This window comes from Stenella coeruleoalba, assembly GCF_951394435.1.
Source record: "Stenella coeruleoalba genome assembly, chromosome: 13".
In the NCBI taxonomy this organism is placed as follows: domain Eukaryota; kingdom Metazoa; phylum Chordata; class Mammalia; order Artiodactyla; family Delphinidae; genus Stenella; species Stenella coeruleoalba.
The window spans coordinates 74,982,744-75,001,522 of record NC_137159.1 but is presented as its reverse complement, the minus strand read 5'-3'; the positions used below and the strand labels follow the sequence as shown (position 1 = coordinate 75,001,522).

The following is an 18,779-nucleotide window of genomic DNA, read 5'->3' as shown; positions in this document are numbered from 1 at the left end:
CACAAATGTTAGTTATAAACTAAAAATATGGACTAAATTACAAAATCAAATGTACTTAAGAATCTAAACAGGAGGGAATTCCCTGGTGGTCCAGAGGTTAGGACCCTGCACTCTCACTGCCGAGGGCCTGGGTTCGATCCCTTGTCAAGGAACTAAAATCCCATAAGCCATGCAGAGCCGGGTGGGGGAAGAATCCAAAGAGGAAATGTAATACCATTAATCATCTGAAGCTTACTCCCAATGTTTTATATTTTCAAATATTAAAGACACATAAAATATCGGGTTTTTTTTAAAAGAAAGAATTGGAAAATTTTATTCAAGCCAAACTTGAGGATTATAACCTGGGAAGGGCATCTCAGAAAGCTCTGAGAACTGTTCCCAAAATATCTTTAAAGTATCTATACCAGTCTGAGAGTTAAGAGCAGAGAAGTTCTAAGTACAAATACAGTCAAACTGTTAATCTAATCTCTCTCCATTATGACACATCTTCAATGACTCTAAAACTCAGGATTTCCTCAAGAGGAACAATGCTATTTTCTCACAGATGTTCACTGCTGTGATTAATGTATATACATAACACATACATATCCATCCATCCATCCATCCATCCATCCACATACATTATTGCCTTTAATTCTGGAATTTATCATATGAATGTAGGTTGAAAGTCAGAGCCAATCTCTTTCCAAACTTACTAATTACCAATACCTTTTAAGAAATAATTATTTTCTTTACTCTTACTACATTTCATTGTAATACATAAACCACTTATATACAGTATCTATGGGAGGTTATGAATTTCACTTTAAAAGTCTGTTTACCTCATGCGCAAACCATGCTAATTAATTAGTGATGCTACAGTTTCTTTAAAAAATCTAGTGGATAAGCAATTTTCCTCATCCCCTACTCTCCTTAATATCCTTGTCTATTTAAAAATTTATTTTTATCATTTACAAGAAAATTCCTAGGAGTACATAATTGGAATTGTACTAATCCCTTTTTTACTTAAAATACTTAGACCTTTCCATCCAAGAACATGGTATACTTCCCAATTAATTTATATGTGCTCTCTTTTCTCTTAAAGAACTGTAAATCTTGTTAAGAGGATGTTTGAGGCTACTTTTCCTGTTGAATGAAATTTTTAAAACTTTGTATACACTTTTTTTTTTTTTTTTGGGCCACGTCGCGCGGCTTGTTGGATCTTAGTTCCCCAACAAGGAACTGAACCACTCCCTCAGCAGTGAAAGCGCGGAGTCCTAACCACTGGACCACCAGGGAATTCCCTGTATATACATTTTTAACTGGCATATAGGAATACAATTGGTTTTAAAATATTTATTCTTATGATAGAAGTTTAAGTGTAATCCAAATAAACACTGGGAATAGTAAAATGTATTCCTGATACTACAGAAAATCAAGTGAGTAGTGGTAGCAGAAACACCTACCATCTAGCACTCTGCTTGACATAGAGTAGGTACTCACTTTCACTTAGAAATGAAAAGATGAAGAAAATGAACAAAGGACAGATCAAAGATGTGTTGTGTAACTTTCAATTAATTACATACTGTTTGAGATACATTTTAAAAAATATTTTAGTCTGTGGAAATATTTAACATTTCACTCCAAGATTATTGTAAGATAAAAATTTAAAAATTGGATAAAATAATACAAAAATTTTGTCTTAACTTACAATTACCTGCTGGTCAGATGAAATAGACTCTAATGCTTTCTGAATAACACGGCAGCCATACATCTGCAATGCTAAGGGTAGAACATGACCACGAATACGAGTAGCCAGGGCTAATTTTTGATCCAAACTCCCAAACTGACAGAAAAAAAAAATTAATAAAAATGACTATAATATTACTTTGTTAAACTTGAATAACCCACTGTTTGCAGTCTATTTAATCTATTTATAAAATATCACATTTGGCAAGTATGTAGGGAGAAGGCATTTAGGTAAAAGCGAATTAAGAGAGACCCAGAGATGCTTGAAATAATATCACTTTTTAGAGGGTAAGTCATTCTATCTACTATTTCCTTTTTACTAACATATTAACCACCTGTTATTCTTTTAAAGTAAACATCTTCACTCTTCATTTCAAATAAACACCCCCACTGTCTTCTAATAAAATGAATTTCTGAGGCATACATTCAGACCAGATAATTCTCAACTATATTCTGACTGTGGAGAAAATCTGTTAAGTCAAGCTACAACATAGATGTTTAGTTATAAATTAAAAAATTTTCTGAATTACATAATAAATGACACCTAACAAATCCACATAAAGACTGTACTACTATTCATTAATTGCTTCACATAAGACTTACTCCTAATGCTTTATATTTTCAAATATATTTCAAATATTAATCAGGATTGGTATTAAACTTCTCATTTAATGTAAGACCATACACTTAAAAAATATATACCATAAAATATGACATTTTAACCATTTTTAATTCAGTGGCATTGACTATATTCTCACCATGTGCAATCACCACCACAATCTGATTCCAAATCTCTTCCATTGCCCCAAACAGAAACACTGTACTCTTTAAGCAATAACCCCCTATTCCCCCTCTTACCCCAACCGGTCTACTAGTAAGACTAGGAAACCCTAGTCGACTTTATGTCTCTATGAATTTGCTTATTCTAGGTATTTCACATAAATCGAGCCCTGTAATGTTTGTTCTTTTGTACCTGGCTTATTTCACTTAGTTCCATCCATGTGTAAGCATGTATCAAAGCTTCATTCCTTCTTATGGCTGAACAATATTCTACTGCATGTATATACCACATTCTGTTTATACATTCATCTGCTGGACTGTTTCCACCTTTGGGCTATTATAAACAATGCTGAAATGAACACTGGTGTTTAAGTCCTTGTTTTCAATCCTTTTGGGTATACACCTAGGATGGAATTGCTGGGTTATATGGTAATTTTATGTTTAGTTTTTTGAGGAACTGCCAAACTTTTCCACAGTGGCTGCACCATTTTTACATTCCCATCAACAATGTACAAGGGTTCTCATTTCTCCACATCTTCATCAACATTCGTTATTTTCTGTGTTTTAAATTACAGCCATCCCACTAGATGTAAAATAGACTCTCCTTGTGGTTTTGATTTGCATTTCCCTAATGATTAAGGGTGCTGAGCTTCTTTTCATGTGCTTACTGCACATTTGAATATCTCCTACGGAGAAACGTCTATTCAAGCCCTTTGTCCATTTTTTAACTGAGGTGTCTTCCCGTTGTTGAGTTTCAGGAATTCTTCATATATTCTGGATATAAAATCTTTATCAGACATATGATCTGTAAATATTTTCTCCCAAGCTCACATATTTTTATATGAAAATAAACTCACCCAACTTTCAGAGCTTTTCTAAGCATTAAGCATATACAAACATGTATGTGTGCTTACCTCAAAAAATTTCTGTATAACATAGTTGCCAAAAACATCTGTCATTAATTGATAGGCTGCTTGTAGAATTTCATTAAATACCATCTGTCGCTCAGCTGGAGTAGCTCTCTCTAGCTTTTGCTGTATGAATCTATGTGGGAAAAATTTTAATGCCATGACAGTATATTGATAATAAGCTCCGGCAATATCCGAATCTGACTCGAGTATTATACACCCTGATATATACTGGATGTGTGTGTGTGTGTGTGTGTGTGTGTGTGTGTGTGTGTGTGTACATATCCACATAAATAAAATCATTTCCAGAAATAACACTAAAACATTTTATTCAATTTAAAATAAAAAGAACAAAAGTTATGGAGCATTTCTTTGTTAACACCTTAATTTAAAATAACTTCTAGTTAGACTGGCAAAAAATCTGGACGTGAAGATGTTTAATGCCTCTTAAGTTAGTTCTGGTTCTATTATAATCAATGAAAAACTACAAAGATATTACTGGTATTCATTTATTTTTAATAATCATATTATTACTAAGTATTTTTAGAACATAATAAAAGAAACCTTTAGAAATAAAATTCATGAGACACAACTTAATTCCTAACTAAGCTAGCCACTGTGGACTTCCTTGGTGGTCCAGTGGTTAAGACTCCGTGCTCCCAATGTAGGGGGCATGGGTTCGATCCCTGGTTGGGGAAGATCCCGCATGCCACGGCCAAAAAAAAAAGCTAGCCATTGTGAGTGACACAAGGTCGATTTGCTACTCTTAAGGAACTTTAAGAACTTTCAACCATAGGGAGATAAAATCTGTATGCAACTATATAATGAAAAATTACTTTAAAAAATTTTAGATTTACTTTAAAAAGATACCTCAAATTTAGTAAATGTGTTAGAATTCTACTACTATTTTCCTTTCTGTGTATTATCTTGAGAACACTAATTTGCATGTACCTCAAGCATTACAGTACACGTGGTCTGTTTAATGTAAACTTTGTTTTAAACATTTTTTTAGACAAAGTATATATCAGGGACACAAGTCCATAAATGTAATTTGGAACATTATTTTCAAAAGGAAATTTGAAGAAATTAAATGTATTCTGTCAATGTAATAAAGATAATCCAATAAAAGGACATTGCTCTATTTTTATTATAGAAAACTGAAGAACCACAGAAAATAAATTAAAAACCTGTATTTTTATAGTTCATCCTAACAGGAAAGAAAAATCCATATTGGATATTTATTTTTTAAACAATTCTAACGTTTATAAAGGTTCAATCATTCTAGTCAAGAAAAACTTTGGCTCTTTCAAAGCAAAAATGCAATAGAAAGTATCATAAATAATAATCACCTACCTAGAACCATGCTGGTCTTGAGAAAACTCAACTATGTGTCCAATCAAGTCTCTAAGTTGAAGGTTTGGGAAGCGGTTGTTTCTGAAATCTTCCAACAATCTACTTCGGCCAGAAGGCATAATATCAGACCTATTATACCGAAGCCGAGAAGGAGGAAAGAGCTGGCTGCTGGAGCTAAACAGACTGGAAGTGCCTGAAGCACTTCGATATTTTGCTTCTGCTCCAGGTGCTGCAGAGATATATCGACCACTACCATTTGTCAGTCCTCCTACAACAAAGCAGCTGTGGTCAGCAAATATTTTTGACAAAGTCATTCCTCAAATAAAAGTCATTTAAACCAAGAAGTCAGTCAATATAGAAATATTCACCCCACTAATTCCTATATGGTATAACAGAAAATTAAAGTTGAAGGAGAAATCTCACACATTTACTTAATGTGTCTGGCTATAATATGGGGGAAAAAAGAGACTAGAAAACATGAGAAAAATAAACCTGTATTTGTTCCTGGCAGTTTAGTTTAAAAACGTCTAATGTCATACACAAAACCTGTATTCGTTCTTGGAAGTTTAGTTTAAAACATAATTATAACAACTAATGTCATACATACTAGTATCAATACCAGAATACTGAAACCACCAACAAAATTTTCAATTACATTAACAAGCAAGTTACAAACAGCTAGCAAACTCAGATTTTAAGCCACTAAAAGTTTAATTGAAATTTACTCACAGTGTTAACACCAACTAAATCTGTACTTTTTTGGAATATATAAAAATTCATTAAGTCATATATACTTATGTAAAGAAAAATGATTTCTTAGTTAACCCGATTAAATTTCAAACTTAAAAAACCCACAATATCAGATAATAAAGCCAAATTACACACTATTTAAATTTTTTATTTAAAAATTACTCTCCGTAAAAATACTACTGTTTTACAGACAAGAAATAGTAGCAGTAAACATATTTATTATTCCTAGAGCTTTAATGTTGACCATTTAAAACAAATGAATAAAAAGCCTTTTTAACTTATATCCCATTCCAAAGAATACTACTAAAGGGCAGTTGATAAAAACAAAAATAAATAGAAGCAGGTAATTGTTCTTATTACATATAACCATTTAAAAGTACTTGACAGTGTCCTTTTAAAAAAGAAAAATGTACAGAAAATTATAAAATGCAGATTTAGTAGTTCAGATAAACAAAACCCACCGCCAGCTTTCACTATTGTATATCACTTCTATTTAGAATAGTGCTGTATGTACAATCCAGGCCACAAAGTATAGATGGTGCCAAGGACACACTGTCAGTGCAAAGTTATAGAGAGGCATTAAGGGCCAAAAAGAGTTACAGGGACAAGGAGCAGTAAAAGAGTTATAATCCTGGAGAGTGAAGCGGGTTAGAATATCCCTCTTTTACTTTCAGTCCCCACTGCCCTAGCTTTATTTTTCTTCATTAAATTTCCCATCATCCAGTATATTATACATATTTATTATTTATTTGAATCCTCAGCCCCATTTCCAATGTAAGTGCCATAGAATTACATTCGCCTACGTGCTAGATACGTGGTACCTAAAACGATGCCTCATACACAGTGAGTACACAAATATTTATACATATTTAATGTAATATCAACTGCCTGAGGTCTAGTTCTGTAATATCTTTCCTGAAAGTGTGTAACTTTAACAAGCTGTTTTATACACCAAAGTCATTGACATCAAATTCTCATGTTCATTGCAGTTCTACATAAACTCGTGCTCATATATGAAAAGTCTAAAAAGTAAAAGAATTCAGTTTTTTAATACTGTCTCGATCTCTTCACTATTAATCCTTCTAGTCCCCTATTTTTATTTCTGTTTATAGTACCATCAACCGTTCACAACAATAACTGATCATTAGCCCATTCGAGTCTCGATAACAATTCTTTAAACTTTTTGTAGGGTAGGGGTGCTCTGCTTATCATTCCAATCTGTTTTCATAAATAACAATTATATCTTCCCATTCAAAGGCCACTTTGATGATGTCATTTTATACTAAAAACCTACAGCATCCTGCTAGAGTACCTTCTCTATATTCTTCAGCTTACTTTTCAAGTCATTACTCCAAACCTACTTTTCACATGAATTTCCTAATAGTACCCTAATTGTTCACTTCTCTCCTTCTTATTCATTACTATCTCTGTACCACTGCTTATCACTACTTGAAACAAGGCCTAATCCTACCTCCTTATTCTTAATGCACTAAAGGTTTCAACACCAAATTCAAAATACATACTTACCCCAGAAAAGACAATTTTATTTGGTACCTTCCAAGTAGTCCTATCAATATCCAACAGGAATTCCTCCTGTGTCTAGATATTTCTTGATTATATTCTATCAGCTCCTAATATACCAAACTCCTGATGCACTTTGACAACTTAAAATGTCTAATGATGCCAAACTGCCTTGAGTTTTAAAAAATCTTGGAATTTCAGTTCTAGAAGACTAATTAGCACTTTCATTTATAAAGTTGAAAAATTAATTTCACAAAGGGCCAGGATACCTTCGTTTCCTTACAAATTAATTAAATAAGCATTTCAACTCAATTTAAAATATTCATTAAACATTTAAAATTTGGTTTTTTAGGGAACTGCCTGGTGGTCCAGTGGTTAGGACTCCTCACTTTCACTGCTGAGGGCCTGGGTTCAATCCCGGGTCAGGAAACTAAGATCCCTACAAGCCACGTGGGGGAAAAAAAAAAACAAAACTGGTTGTTTTTAAACACTGAAAGCATGTCATCCAAAACTATTTTGGGATTGAGGAATATTTTACAAAATTGGCCTATACGTTTCAAAAATGTTGAGGTCATAAAAGACTGAGAAATAGTTCAAGATTAATAAGAGTCATGACAAATAAATGTCATGTGTGAGCCCCCAAATCCATCAATCGCCCTCTCCGCCCCAATGCCCCCCCCCCTCCGCCTTTCTTATAAAGGATTTCAATGAGACAACTGGCAAAGTGAATAAAGTCGGCTGATTTGATAGTAGTATTGTTAAGTTCCTGACTTTGACAAAAGAATGTCCTTACTTTCAGGACACACACACACACACTGATATGTTCATGAGTAAGGGACACTGTGTCTGCAACTTCCTTTCAAAAGTTATCAGGGAAAACAAATGGGTGTGAAGGGACAGGCAAATGCAGAGAGGGGAAGCGAGGAGAGGGAAACAACAATAAAGCAAATTCAGTTAAATAACATTTGGAGAATCTGGCTAGGTTTTTTTTTTTTTTAATTGTTAATGATTTCCTCTTAAGTCTGAAATTATTTCAAAATTAGTTAAAAACAAACATACAAATTGGTCATCTATATTCATACCATTGCTACTGGTCATCTAAAAGATGTGTTCTGCACCAAATGTGTTAAACGGTAACAGTCCCTTCAATTTATCACTGACCTCACCCCTATCATTTATCACTGCTTAATCACTAGCTTAATAAGAGTGTATGGGACATGGAGATCTGTACTATAATTTCACAGATGAAGTCACTATAATCCAAAAGTGATGTGACATGCAGCTAGGCAACCAGGAGTCTTAGGCCAGAGCTCATCACACAGTAGTGTGCTGCCCCTTATACGCTATTTACATAGGCATCTATCAAGTTCATTCATGACAACTGAATGAAGGCAAACACCTCACAACTATCCTAGTAGAAATAATATGATTTTATAAGTTTTCATTAATTTCCTTGAGAAGTCTATTGTTTTAGAATTCTTCCCTATTTAATACCAGAAATCAAAAAGATCTTAATACTGTGAAAAACACAGGGGAGAAAAATATAAAACAACTGAAACCACCACAAAATAAATCTCAAAAGTTTTTTCTTTTCATTATTTTCCACCTCCCTGGGATCTGGAATAACAACTCCTGAGCCTATTCTTTTATTTATTTACCATTTCTATTTTTTTTTTTTGCGGTACGCGGGCCTCTCACCGCTGCGGCCTCTCCCGCTGTGGAGCACAGGCTCCGGACGCACAGGCCCAGCGGCCACAGCTCATGGGCCCAGCCACTCCGCGGCACGCCGGATCCCCCCGGACCGGGGCATGAACCCGCATCCCCCGCATCAGCAGGCGGACCCCCAACTACCGCGCCACCAGGGAAGCCCCTACTTTTTCTACTTTTTAAAAAATAAAGATTCTCAAATCTTTCCCAGTGGATAGTTTTTATTTAAAAACAAAAAAAAGTCTACCTGAAGATTATTCTGATAGAGGTTTGGAGGCTAATAAATTAGAATCAAGATAAATTAAGGTTTCATTTTAGAGCAAGTTTTCAACTACTAATTTCAAATAAAAATGGTAATCCAAGTAGATTCAGGGTCCCGAAAAGGGTACATAACTACATATAGGCTACTAGGTAGAGTCCCTTTCAGAAGGCGAGGCTCTGGAAAGCTCAAGAATGATAAGATGATAATGAAAGATGACTAGGTTAGTTGGAGTGGGCAAAGAATAAATGATAAAGAATGCATAGTTGGAAAAAGTCTAAAATGAGGATGACCTAATTCCACTTTAAGCTATTACCTTCAGTTAGTTCTAACCCAGAGCCCATACACTTAGTACTTTCAGTTCGCTATTTTTTTTCTCTGATTACTTTTCAAAAGAAATATATGGAACATTCAGAGTAGACTGTAACAGCCATGTAACTCCTTTCTTCCTTCCAATTTCTGCCTTTTGCAAATGGAACTGTCTAACCTATGCCTGTCCCATGACTGTATTTTGGAGGCAGATAACTTGTTTCCTAGGTTTCATAGACCCAAAGATGGAGAGGAATTTTGCCGCAGGGTGGACCACATTCAGAATCTCACCTGATTTAGAAAATAAGATTTGGGATTTTTGGAATGGTTCAAGACTCTTGGGGATGCTGGAATGGGGTGAATGTATTTTGCATGTGGGCTGAACGTGAATTTGGGGGGACCAGAGTTTACATGGTACTGGGCTGAACTGGGCCTCCCCAAAAGATATGTTCAAGTCTTAACTCCTGGTACTTGTGGATTTGACTTTATTTGGAAATAGGATCTTTGCAAATGTAATCAAGTTAAAATGAGGTGTCATGCTGGAGTAGGTTGGGCTCTTATCCAATGACTGGTGTCCTTATAAGAGAAGGAAAATTAGGACAGACACATAAGGAGAATGCCAGGTAATGATGGAGGCGGTGACTGGCGTGCTGTGTCTACAAGCCAAAGAACGTTAAGTGTTATCAGCAACCATCAGAAGCCAGAAAGAGGCAAGGAAGGATTGTGCTTACAGCCTTCAAGGGGAGTATGGCCCTGCTGACACCTTAATTTGACTTCTAAGCTTCAGAACTGTGAGACAATAAATCTGTTTTAAGCCACTTAGTTGTAATTTGTAACAGCAGCCTTAGAACACTAATATATAATGCTATCTTAACAACACTCTAAGACAAGGATATTATCTCCATTTTACTTGTGACACAATAGGCTTAGAGAAGCTAAATCCTTAATAAATCCTTATTCAAGGATGCATAGCTAATAACTAGACTGAGTTTTTTTTTTAACTATTCTATCTGAATAATTCCCTTTCGGTTATACTCTGCTACACCTCATGAAGAACATTTAATGCCATATACCATACTTAAATCTGGGATATGCTTGAGGTTACATGGGAGAGTAAACCATGTAAATTTTTTAACTATATATTTGCCATATAAAGACACAAAATTTTTACTCGGGAAAAACCAAGGCTTCAATGAATTAAAAAACCTACATAATTCTAGTTAAAAGTATAATCTTCCACGTCATCTTAAAAGACTAATATAAAAAGCAAAAAGCATAAATATGTCAAGTGTGCTATCTTAAATTTTTACATTTTATGACCATCTGTAAGCAAACAATATCAGGTGCAAACCAAAATAAAAATCTGTTGTTTCCATTTCTATTGCTTGTAATTCTTTTCTAAAAGCAACTAAGTAATTAATCTACCTTTTAGCATCTAGTGCTTCAACTTTTTAAAAATATAAAGGTAAGAGAGAGGCCATCTTCACAGAAGATACTTAATAATCTTCCCTCATTCATCAAAGAGCATTTAAACAGACTGAGTTTTTAACATATGAACTATGTAGTTCAGACTACTATTATATCTCACTTCTACCTCTACTCACCTTGCCAATTTCCATTATTCCATCAAAAAAGGCTTGTATGATTTCAAGAACTGTCTGAATCTTACATCTTTATTGAAAACTAAACTACTTCTGTGATTACTGAACATGAAGACACTCTAAAAACCTACCCCTACCCCAAACCAAAGAACACCACACACAGGCAAAAATAAAAACTCACAACCGTCATAAAACTTCTCAAAGTGCAGTACTCTACAGAGTATGATCTTAACACACTGATCAGAGAACACACTACCAGTTAAACAATGCTTTAATGTAGAAATCTATATAGGATGTGAAATAATTTTTTTAAACAAGTAGCCAGTGTCCAAAAATAAATTCATCGATAAAACAGAAAGAAACAAAGCCACTTAAATTACTCCAACCATTTTGTTGAGATCTGAATACAGTTGACCCTTGAACAACACGGAGGTTAGGAGCATCGACTCCCACCCCACCCCACCAAAGTATACATATAAGTTGTGACTCCCCCAAACTTAACCAGTAGTAGCCAGCCTACTGTTGACCAGAAGCCTTACCAGTAACATACAGTCTATTAACACGTTATATGCTATATATATAATTATAATTTTATGCATTCATGAAATACCTAACTTTTAATTTTTTTTTTTGATATTTCTATGCAGTCTGCGATTTTTTTCAAGTTGTTGCAAATCTCCAAAAAAATTTCCCAGTTTTCCGCATTTTTTGGGGGGAAAACAATCCATGTATAAGTGGACCTGGGCCGTTCAAACCTGTGTTGTTCAAGGGTCAACTGTACTGTTAAAGCTGTGGAGAATGGTTTCAGCTTTCTTGTTTCTAATCTAGTAGGGAGAAAAAACCCAGAAACAACTCTAATATAATCTAGCCTGTGGTTAATTTGGTACAAAAAGACCAGAAAGGAAAGATAATAATTCTAATGGAGAGAATCACTGTGTTAAATAAAGTGCAATAAGGCAATAGCATTACAATCATTATACTGTAATTACTGGTTTACTCATCTGTATTCACTACAAAAAAATCAAACTTGATGATGGTGGGTAGAATAATGTTTTCTTCAAGTGTCTCTCAAGTCAAGCACAGTCTGGCATATAGGGATCTGACATTGGTTGAATAAATTAAGTGAATTAATTAAGCAAAATAAATTAATTAAATAAAAATTTTCATGAGACCCCAGAATTCTTAAACGGGGGCCAATAAAACTACACATAAAAGATAAACATAAAATAGGGATTAGTTTCAGTATAAATTAAGCTTATTACTATCCTATTTAGAATATCATGTAAAGACCCTTATCTGATCAGTTTTAATTTAAAAATTAGCAATAAAATATTATGAGATCCTTGAAGTAAAAAGTATTTAATTTAGATTAAAAGTCAATTGCAGGGGGACTTCCCTGGTGGTTCAGTGATTAAGAATCAACGCAGGGGACACGGGTTCAAGCCCTGGGCCAGGAAGATCCCACATGCCACGGAGCAGCTAAGCCCGTGTGCCATAACTACTGGGCCTGCACTCTAGAGCGTGCGAGCCACAACTGCTGAGCCTGTGTGCTACAACTACTGAAGCCCGTGCGCCTAGAGCCCGTGCTCCACAGCAGTGAAGCCACCACAGTGAGAAGCCCGCGCACCACAAGGAAGAGGAGCCCCTGCTCGCCACAACCAGAGAAAGCCCCCGCGAAACAATGAAGACCCAAAGGAGCCAAAAAAAAAAAAAAAAAAAAGTCAATTGCAGGCAAGTGAAAAATGCCAATATACTGACATTCAAACTCACTTTCCCCACCAACTCACAATAGGCTAAATTATATTTTACCACAATTTTATAAAAAGTTCACAAAAATTCTAAACTTAGGGAATAGGAAAAGATCCTTTATTTATTTAGAGCGACAGTAGACAGAAATAAAAGCATTCTTTGAGAAGCAGTGTGACACCTTGGAATGAACCAGGTAGACCTGGACTCAAAATTTTTGTTCCTTACTAACTTCATGACTACAAGGAAGTTCCTTGATTGCTTTGAGAATGAAGGGGGGGGTGGTGGTGGTGGTGGTGGTGGTGGTGGGTGTGTGTGTGTGTGTGTGTGTGTGTGTGTGTGTGTGTGGGGTGTGAAAGAGGAGTCAAAGTTAATTTCTCCCCATTTGGATATTCAATTGCTCCAGTTCAACTTACTGAAAAGACCATCCTTCCTAAATACACCAGAGTGGCACCAGTGGCCACAAATCAGGTAACTAAATGAGCAGGTCTATTTCTGGATCCTCTATTCCACCAATCTATTTCTCTAACCCTTGTGCCAATACCACAAGTTTAGTAAAACTACCACTGCAGTTTTAATAAGTTTGATATCTGGCCAAGTTATTAAATTCTAAATTTGTTCTTCAAGACTGTCTTGACTACTCCTGGCTCCGTTTTCCCATTCATATTAAATAAATCAGCTTATCAATTTCTTTAAAAAAAGCCTGAAAAATTCTTATTGAGATTGTGCTAAATCTATACATCAATTAGAAGACAGTTGGTATCTTTATAATACTAAGTCTTTCAAGCCACAAACATGATATGTCCTTTCATTTATTTGCCTTCTTTAACTTCAGTCAGTGCTTTTATGGTTTACAGTGTAAAGATTTTGCCCTTCCTCCAATGGGCTTATTCCTGGTTAAGGAAACAGTCTCATGTAAAAATATTCTAAACATAAGTCAATTTTCAGTATTACCCCATGAGACCTATGCTGCATTCATTTTTAAAGGTTATTTGGCTAAAGCTGCAGATCTCTCATGAAGCACATCTGCCTATATTTTAAGAGTTAGTTTTTTGATCCTATGTTTACTTAATGCACATTATTTAGTGTATAAACAGTGCAATGATGTAAGTTCTTGGTGAATTCTTGATTGTTTTTAAGGCACATGAAGACTTATTTGATATCAGTAAAAAGGAAAGGTAGAGAAACAATTGAGGGAGGAGCTGAAATGCAAATATGAAGGAAAGGTAGAGCCAGTGAATAAAATGTAAAACAACCAAATGATAGTAAATAATGATATACAGAATTATAGTCAACAACATTAAATAAATGCCTCCAATTTGCAAAATACATATCAAGGAAAAAAATATTTAAAAACATATTCAGTAAGAGACCAGACTTTTCTATTTTCTCTCATCCCATAAGCTTTTTTTCAAAAATGCAATGGCACAAGCAGACTTCAGGTCAATAGAAGGAAACAAGGCAGGAAGAAAGAAATCCATTAGGGAGATGATGGGGGACAAGATCAAAGGCTCATATAACACACTAGAGATCCAGGAATTATGAGTTACAAAGAAGTGTGAACTGGAGTAACGCCTTCTATAAACTATGAATTGTCCCAAGGTGTCTCTCTTCACCTGAGTGCTACTGGAAATTTCAGTGGGATAATCCTTTTTAAATGAAAAGCTTAGCATCTGGCTGCTGGGTATTTAATGTCCACAGAATCCCCACAATCATGATGACAAGCAAAAACTGTTGCCACAAATTTCCAAATCGTTCACCTCCTCATTCTAGGTATTTTAAACAAGCACTACAAGTGATTCTGGTATGGTAAACCACTGAATCGAATCATCCAAGTATTTTTTAGTCTCAAATCTGAGATTACCTTAACTGAATTAGCTGGCAAAAACATTCTCAGTCATTAGAAGCACAAAGTCATAGATAACATTATTAGAGGATAATGGATAAAACATAAGGACAAAAATTAATCATTGTGACCCCAAACCAGAACTAAGACTAATGAATTTGTACACAGAAATGAAACATAAAATAATAAATTCTTCCACACAATAATTTTAGAACTTTTCCACAACATATTTCATACTTTTCAACAAATAAATGACTTTTCGATGCACCAATGGGTTGAAGCAGTGATTTCATTTACACCACGAGAACCTGTAAATAATATTCTGTTGAGAGCTGAGTATGTTGTCCTATCTATTCAGTCCTGTTGTCCAACATATATTCAGTCCCTGAGTGGCCTGCCTTATGAGTAACACATATTCTTATTTCATACAGTAGATAAGAGCTTTTCTATAAATCTCAAGAATAACTGAGAAAGGGGTCTAGAAGTCTAGTAATCTTATATACACATTTTAAAAACACATAACCTACACCATTGTGAGGTTAAATTTGAGAGGCTGAGTAGAATATTGTTATTGATATATTTTGTAAAATTGTTCAATTCATTATAGAATAGCAGAACAGAAAAAGAAAAGATAGTATCAGGAGTCAGAACAGTGTTCTAGCTTCAGTTCTGCCATTTACTGGTTTGGGCAAGTCTCTTGGGCTCATATGACCTATAACTGTCTCATCTTTAATGGGCAGATCACTCAGCCAGTTTATGTTAACAATTAGGATGAAATGAAATAATGAATATGAAAGTGCTTTACAAAACTATCAAATGCTATTCAGTTACAGGGAACTTGCTACTTAAAGGATAATAATACTTTCAATGAAAACTTCAAAATAATTTATATTGTTTTCTGCTTTAAGACCATATATGAAACTCAGAAAAACCGCACATAGCCTTACAACCAATTAGGCCATACTTGTTTTAATTCTCAAACATCTCATTCTAAGAGAAGCGGATGACCAAATCTGCCAAAGGTCAGCAATTTCAACAGATTAACTACTACTGAACAGGGAAAATGACTCTAACAGTTAATAGTACCATGTCTATGTTTCATATAAAATTTTCTGTGATTAGGAGAGAAGATAGGTTATAAAGTTTTTTAATCTAATGCAAGTTAAAGCACTATGTGACTACTGAATATATGACATTAAGGAATCTTCAAAACTGACAGCCACCTTTGAATTAACTAATTTCACTGAATTCAAAGCTGGAATTAGACTTTTTATCACCCTTTTCTTAAGAAAAAACAAGCCAGTTCAAAAATGAAGAGGTACAAGGGAAGAAGCCATTAGTTTGTCAAACCCTAAGTCAAATAAAAACACAAAATGCTACTTTATACCCAAGAAGTTCCATATCAATCTATTATGAGCATAAAGATTAGAGTAAATAAGAAATCACTAACATATTTTAAACGTTTACTCAAAGAAGAAAAAGAAAGGAAACAAGGAAGGAAAGAACTAGTTAGCTAGCTCCAGGTAGATGAATTAAATAATACTTGAAATATTTAATCTTCTTCTACTGGGAGTAACGTATCTCAAAATAAGAGACTGACTTCTATCATAAAGAGTTAAAAAAACAACTACAGGTAGAAGATTTTTCCCCCCAACTCTATACATCAGTATAACATGAGAAAATAATTCACTTAATATTCAAGGCTGAACTTGAAGCCCAGAATTTGACATAGTTCTTTGCATTTCAAGATAAAAACCACTAATCTTAAAGTTGTTCTCCTTCCTTGTTCTTTTCCACTTGTTTCTCTGATCAGTATTTTAAGTGCTGCTTTTAACAAGTTGTAGTCAATGTGGGAACCAATCTGAAGGGACTCCAAATGGCCAAAGATAGTAATATTTTAGCATCAAGAAAAGGTATAAAAAGTGTTATCTCCCAGTCTGCAATGGACTGAAACATAACTATCCTAAAATCCATCAATTTACACTATAGGGAACAATGATGATTTAAAAACAAAAACAAAAAAACCCTGCAAGTCACCTTTAGAAGTTGCTAGGGCATCAACTCATTCTCATTCTCAATTCTCATTTCCCAAGGTCAGAAAATAAAGGAAAAGAAATCAAGCATTATCCTGACTCCTATATGAACTATATATTTTAGGGTAACCTCACAATTGATGAAAGTTCTTTTCCATAGAAAAATTCCAGCTAAAAAATGTAAAAGGAATGACAGAGCATCACCATTTTGCAACCTCTGAAGAAATACTTAGGTGATGATCAAAGGCTGCTAAGCCATTAGGTGGATCTGGCAGACAACCTCACAAAGGAAATAACCAGACGTGTCTCCTGATACGGTGCAGCAGAAATACAGAACCAAACAGCAAAGCAAACAAACAACCAGATCAAACCCCTAAATTCCACTTTATAGGAAATTCAGAGAATAGAGGAACATGTTAAAATACCACCATGGAGAAGAAACCATCGAGGTCCAGAATGTGGGATATTCAACAGAACAAAGTTTCTTCAACAAATAAATGTGAAGGAAAAAAAAAAAGAGGATGGGGAAATGGTTCCATATTAAAAGACATCAAACAAATGACGGACCTTATTTGGACCCTGATGGAAACACAACAACTGTAAAAAGACATTTAAGTCAATTAGGGAAATTAGAGTAATGAGAATTTATAAATTTTAAAAGGTATGATAATGATTTTGTGGCTATAATTGTTTTTAAAAAAGGAATCTCTCTTAGAAATTTCACACTAGAATATGGAAGATAAAATTACTTCTCATGTTTCTGACTTCAATATATTTAAAAAGCAACAAGGTTGCAAATCTTAACAAAAATATTTTAGGTTATAAAAAAATGAACAACCAAAATTCATCAGTTGAAATACTTGTTCTTCAATCACAAAGTGACTACTGGTCATCCTGCTAAAAATACTTATGTTGATCAAATGACAACTATTTTTTAAAAAATGAAACATCTTTGTTGGAAAGCCAGAAGCACACAATGTTGCTATTCACTTTTTCTGTGAATCAAGTAACTAGCATGAGCAAAGGCATAGGTGGTTTAAAAAAAAAAAAAAGTTACCTGTTTCATCCAATATTTTAAGAATATCGATATCCAGGCCTACCAATAACTACAATGGCTATATGTCTTAAAAATCTCATAAGAAAATCAGCTGGAACTAATTAATTACAACCAATTCTAATGAAACTGAGAATTTATCCCTATTTTATGATATTATATTCTTAACATGTGAGCAGAGTAAGATTATTTTTTAAATGGCTATGCAAATTCATTTTCATAGGTATTTTATCAATCAGCAGCCTTGATAACTTGATTCATGAAGAAATCCACTTCGGGGATATACAATTTAAAAAATATATTTTTTAGACCAGAGAGCATGTAAGTCTTGCATCGTGATTCAATGACATGAAAACGAAAGATAGATTATTTCCATGAACACTACATACACAAAGAGCAAATTTATGAAATCTACTTAATTATTTTCAACTTGGCAGGGTCTATTCCTTGTTAACAAACAGGTTGCTAGTCATAATATGACTAAAGCTAAAAGAAACTGGGGAATCACAAAAGAAAATAATCTACAGACAATTTCAATCAGAGGTGTGTTTAAATACTAGATTAAATAAATACTAGATTTAGAAATACTAGATTTCAAGGTGAAGCTAAACTAAGGAGTTTAGCTTAAACCATGGGTACAAAAGTATCAGGCTACAATGTAGAACTGCTGGCCCACACGATGATTACTTCTCATAACTGACTAGAATTCCTTCTAGAAGCATCTATATGCCTGGGTTCTTTATAGTCAAAAAAAAAAATCTAGATTGCTATTTAATTAGAGACATCTAAAACGTCATTTATAAACCAATTTCTAAACAAGCTATGTAGAATAATTAATGCCATTTACACAGGCACTAAAGCACAACGTAAGCAGTAACAGTTGACAGAAATCTGATCGGAAACTTATCTATGAAAAAAATGACAGGACGCGACAAATATAATCTTAACAAATAAAACACAAAACTATTACGAAAGGCTATTTTTAGGTTTGCTTTGTTCCAAATTTTGGTGTCAATTTCAAAGTCTCAAAGGCATGTTTTATATGGGAGTTGTAGGAATGGGTCTGAATAGAAATAATAAAAATCAGGAATTGAGTAGCTCCTATGACTAAGAAAAGATAAATGAAGGAAAGTGGTAGGCTAAAAACTGATAAGTTTACACAAACAGTGCTGCAAAGCAGATCT

General features: G+C 34.3%; 1 protein-coding gene across 11 annotated transcripts in view; it reads right to left on the bottom strand.

Annotated features, from left to right (window-relative positions):
- PUM2 (pumilio RNA binding family member 2) overlaps window positions 1-18,779 on the bottom strand; it is a gene marked incomplete at its 5' end in the record, with an annotated part of 92,576 nt that overhangs the window by 9,002 nt on the left and 64,795 nt on the right. For 7 of the 11 annotated variants that reach the window (XM_079940551.1, XM_079940550.1, XM_079940556.1 and 4 more), the window contains 3 exons: window positions 1,691-1,825; window positions 3,423-3,552; window positions 4,770-5,037. In XM_079940551.1, the coding sequence (XP_079796677.1) occupies window positions 1,691-1,825; window positions 3,423-3,552; window positions 4,770-5,037 (533 nt within the window). The remainder of the gene's footprint in view (window positions 1-1,690; window positions 1,826-3,422; window positions 3,553-4,769; window positions 5,038-18,779) is intronic. The other 4 variants (XM_079940552.1, XM_079940547.1, XM_079940549.1 and 1 more) reach the window with 1 other exon arrangement.